Consider the following 4,492-nt stretch of genomic DNA (forward strand, 5'->3'; position numbering starts at 1 on the left):
TAGTGTGACACTGGACGAGTTTACAAAAAAAGTCAATGCCACGAATCCACCACCGATCGATACATTTGACGAATCACCACAAAACTCCAAATTTTTAGGTCATATATATATATATCACAAACGTCTATCTCTTGTCATGTTTGTTGTCCAACGCATCAATATATATATATATATATATAGATATTCCAGGTAATATATATATATATATATTACCTGGAATTCGTCCGAGGTCAAGCGGGCAATATCGGTGCGAACCAGCCGGAAAAACAACTCGATGCTGCGCTCAACATAGGCAGGAGACGCGACGTCGGACTGCACAATCATGCGAAAGTACTCGATGCCGTGCGCCCGGTGGGAGCTGCTAAAGACAATATACCCCAGCTGCTCCAGCGTCCGGAGTTGGTTGAAGCATGGTTCCCGAAGCAACTGGGCAAACACTTCGTTCGTCGCACGCAAATGCATCGACTCGCGACCCAGTTGAAAGCACGTGTACAGGCCACTGTTGACGCTTTCCACGTTGAGCTCTGGGATCGCATACACGTACTCGACGGGCGACGCTAACTGGACGGCGCGGGTCTTGACGCGCTGCGATGGAAACACGGGTCTAGAATCAGACAGAATCAGATCGGACGATGGGATCTGATATATGGAATCAGGACGACACCACGCAACAATCACAAACAAACACGGAATCAGACCGAAAGTATCAGCAGGATGGGATCAGACGACGACACGACATCCGAATCAGACAAGTATCACAAATGGAACCACATGTACTACATGGATAGTCGTCGTCTTCTAATAGTCGTCGTCTTCTAAACGCGTCGAGAAGCAGAGCCATGCCGTGTCCGTCCAGGATCCGAATCAAGCAATCACAACACTCACACGACACACATTCAGAATCAGATCCCCCTACCCCGAAACCCCTCCCTCTGTCGCATGTACGACCTACCTCGCTCCGATCGTCGCGAGCGCGTCGTCTAGCAACGTGGTCGCAGTGGCCGCATCCACGTTTCCATGGTAATATGCTTCGACAAACAACTCGCGGAACAGCGCCGCGGCGTGCTCCATGAGGTCGGCGCGGGTGACGTGCGCGATCGCGGCGGCCTTCTCTGCCACCATCCACTTGGTGTCTTCCAGCAAGCACGAGCTAAAGTACAGCGCGTGCTTATACGGGTCGTCGCGTTCAAAGTTGTCGTAGCTGCGCTTGGTCTTGTCCTTCAACCGGTGAAACGTTTCGTCGTCGGTCATGTTAAAGTGCACCATATTGGCCACGATGAGCTGGACTAGCACAGGCAGCTTGTCGCTGTACCCGCCGCCGTACAGCTCGAGCGCGGTCGCGGTAAAGCTCAGCGAGTACCGCATCCCAGCTAGCTCGGCGTCATACGTGTACTCGGTCAGCTGGTCCTTGATGGCGCGTACCAGCAAGTCGGTAAGCACCACCGACGTCGGACTCTGGTAAATCAGCGGCGAGTGCAGCGCGAGGCAAATGTTGAGCTTGGGTTTGAGGAACGTCGTGTCCGTCTTGACCCATAGCCGCGCCGCCGCGTCGTCGCGAAGGAGCACTGGCACATTCCCAGGGGTCGGGGTCGTGACCAAGTCAAAGTTATGCGGAATGAACGCGTTTGGATGCGGGCAAAACAGCGCTTCGGTTCGCGCTGGGCTCTCCCACCGTTGAATGAGACTGGGTGGTAGGGCTGATTCGGTGTACAATGTGCCGTACCAAGGCTCGACATCGGTGGTTTTCCCTTCAAAATCCTTGGCCACGACCGTGAGCCGCATGCGACGTGGTGTCAGCTGCGACAAGATGGACTCGACTTGGACAGGGTTGTACGTGTACAGGAGCGAACTGCCTGCGACGATGTGCTGCACCGGGTACAGCTGCATGCGCGTGGCAAGGGACGTGGCGTAGTTGATGGGCGTTTCTTTTGATCGAAACCGGAAGTTCATGAGCGCGATGCTTTGCGTCTCGTCAAATACCCACGGCGCAATCTGGTCTTGCTGCACCAGGTGCAAGTACTGGTAGATCGCGTCCACGATCTCGTCCACGTGCTTCAAGCCGGCTTCCGTCGCTTCGACTTCGACGCAGAACAAACTCCAGTCGTCGTACTCTTTCATTAGCCCCGCCGAGAGCTCGTTGGCCCACTTCTGACGCTTCAAATGCGATAGCAACGACCCTAAGTTGTGAAATATCTCAATATCGTCACGTTAAATATATATATTTTTTCTATATAGATATGTACGCGGAATTTCAAATGAAATCGAAAATACTGAAGAAATAGCTTGTCGGGTGAGTCTGGATGCATACAAAAAAGAAGTCAAAATCGTCGATATATTTTAATTCATGTCTAACAAATCAATCTCATTCGGGATCGAAAATGGAGCCAACTATTGTCGATTTGATAGTACAAATTTGGGGTGCAATCGAATCAATCGCGCCGACCAAACCGATCCACAATCGATTTGATACGTTGAATTTCATTGAGAAGGGTTTGATTGGCTAATAATTTTGAGCTCATCGGAGGTAGCCAATCAAATCGATTTAAATTCGAATGAAGTTTCACTCGAAAGCACAATATCTCGGTGTTTTTTTGATAACAAACAAAAACAAGGTTCGAAGGACGACGACTAAAAGTTGATAATACCTGCGAATCAATCGTAGAGTTTCGTTTGAAACCAGTTGGATCCAGACAATCACAAAATACTCGAGGTGACAACCAAATTCGTCAACTTGCTTTGAACCACAAACATTCGAAATATGAATTGGGCAAAATATTATTGGGGTGTGAGCTAAACATTAAAAAACGAAAAAACATGTGTAAAAATAAATAAATATAAAGATGCTGGGTATTACATATTGGTCGAGATGGTCAGCAGGTTGAGTTATAAATATTAAACCGAAATATTGAAATCATATATATTCAAAATAGTAAACATAGATTACGAATGCGCATTTTGTGAAGACTTGTCACACGATATATGGGATACCTGGGCCTTCATGACCAAGCAAATGCGAAATCAAACTCGCTGGCTTCTCCAAATACATGGACCGTAATGACGGCAGCGGCCACGACACTTCGATGGATCGGTGGTCCTTGACGGGCACGACGTTGAGTCGACGCTGGAGCTGCGGCGCCTCGAACGGCACGCCTTCGTACTCGAACGTCTTGTCGCCTGTGTCCAGGATTTCGCTGAATTTGGATCGCGCCCACCCTTCCAACGTGTCCAAGTCTTCCTTGCCCACAATCACAAGCTTCATGATGCGGGCCGAGTAGTACCTGGCGTGGAACGCAATGAGCTCCGCGCGGACCTACAAAGATATATGTGATCACGGAACCATTCGAAGGAGAGAGAACCTCTTCGGTGGGCGCTGTGCCAAGGGTCACGAGGTTGCCCGTGCCAAACTTGTGGAACGGGTGGCGGCGGCTCGACGTGTGCTTGACCACTTGATCGAGGCGCCATGGATCGCTCTGCAGGTTCTTGTTGTTCTCCGAGTTGACGGCGTTCATTTCGCGCTCCGTCGCCCCCGGAGTGAAGAGCGGCGCGATGAAAAACTGCGCGAACCGGTCTAATGCTTCTTCAAAGTACGGCGGCCGCACGTCAAAGTAGTAGTTCGTGTCCGTGCCGCTCGTGTACGCGTTGGAACTACCGCCGTGAGCACTCAGATATTGCGAGTACGAGTTTTCGTCAGGGTATTTCTTCGTGCCCATGAACAGCATGTGCTCGAGGAAGTGGGCAAGCCCCAGGAGGTGGTCCGGGTCACTTTGATGGCCCACGCGGACGTCCATGGCCGCCGCCGACTTCTCCGCCTCGCTATCCGACACCAAGAGGACGCAGAGACCATTCGCTAGCTCCACATGGCGGTAGTCTCGCTCGTCTCCTGCCGAGACATCAATGCCTCCCTTCTGGCGCACGCTGTTTTCCATGTTTGTACGGTATGATGGGGATGAAATCGAAGCAAAAGGGGGAGCTCAATCGAAGTACTAACAGTAATTACGCAGCACCAAATCGGCAGGCAATACATTGGCCAATCAAAACCCAGATCACTCATCAATTAGCCAATCAAATCCACTCTTCAACCATTTCGACACCAAATTAGTGTGTAAGACAGGACAAATTTTACATAGCATATGACAGTTTAAGGTGCACTCAAATTGGCCAACCGAATTGCTAGTGTTTTGGAATAGCCAATCGAATCACTACAAAAATGAAATCACCAAAAAACAAAGCACCATCATTTCCTCCTATTTTGCCTTGACTTGGAAATCAAAATAATGAACGCTAACGTAAACGACCACAGAGAACCGAGGATGAACTCGCCCACAGTTGTACTTGACTTTTATCTTGGCTATTGTATGAGAGGTCCACACAGTTGGACAAAATTTATATTGTTGCAAAACAGGGAAGGTCCGAGGATTTAAGCCAATCACAAGGTGTTGTAACGTGACACTCGGAAATGTCGCACCAAATCGAAAATCAACGAATTTGGACT

At 49.7% G+C, this 4,492-nt stretch overlaps 1 protein-coding gene across 1 annotated transcript in view; it reads right to left on the reverse strand.

Annotated features, from left to right (window-relative positions):
• H257_07263 (hypothetical protein) overlaps positions 1 to 3,965 on the reverse strand; it is a 6,601-nt gene extending 2,636 nt beyond the window's left edge. Inside the window, exons 1-4 of the mRNA XM_009832724.1 lie at positions 3,357 to 3,965; positions 2,989 to 3,310; positions 953 to 2,177; positions 214 to 604 (exon numbers count right to left, since the gene is read on the reverse strand). Of these exons, the coding sequence (XP_009831026.1) occupies positions 214 to 604; positions 953 to 2,177; positions 2,989 to 3,310; positions 3,357 to 3,926 (2,508 nt within the window). The 5' untranslated portion in view covers positions 3,927 to 3,965. The remainder of the gene's footprint in view (positions 1 to 213; positions 605 to 952; positions 2,178 to 2,988; positions 3,311 to 3,356) is intronic.
• Positions 3,966 to 4,492: the final 527 nt, after the last annotated feature.

Source organism: Aphanomyces astaci (assembly GCF_000520075.1).
Source record: "Aphanomyces astaci strain APO3 unplaced genomic scaffold supercont1.15, whole genome shotgun sequence".
Taxonomy (NCBI): Eukaryota; Oomycota; class Saprolegniomycetes; order Saprolegniales; family Verrucalvaceae; genus Aphanomyces; species Aphanomyces astaci.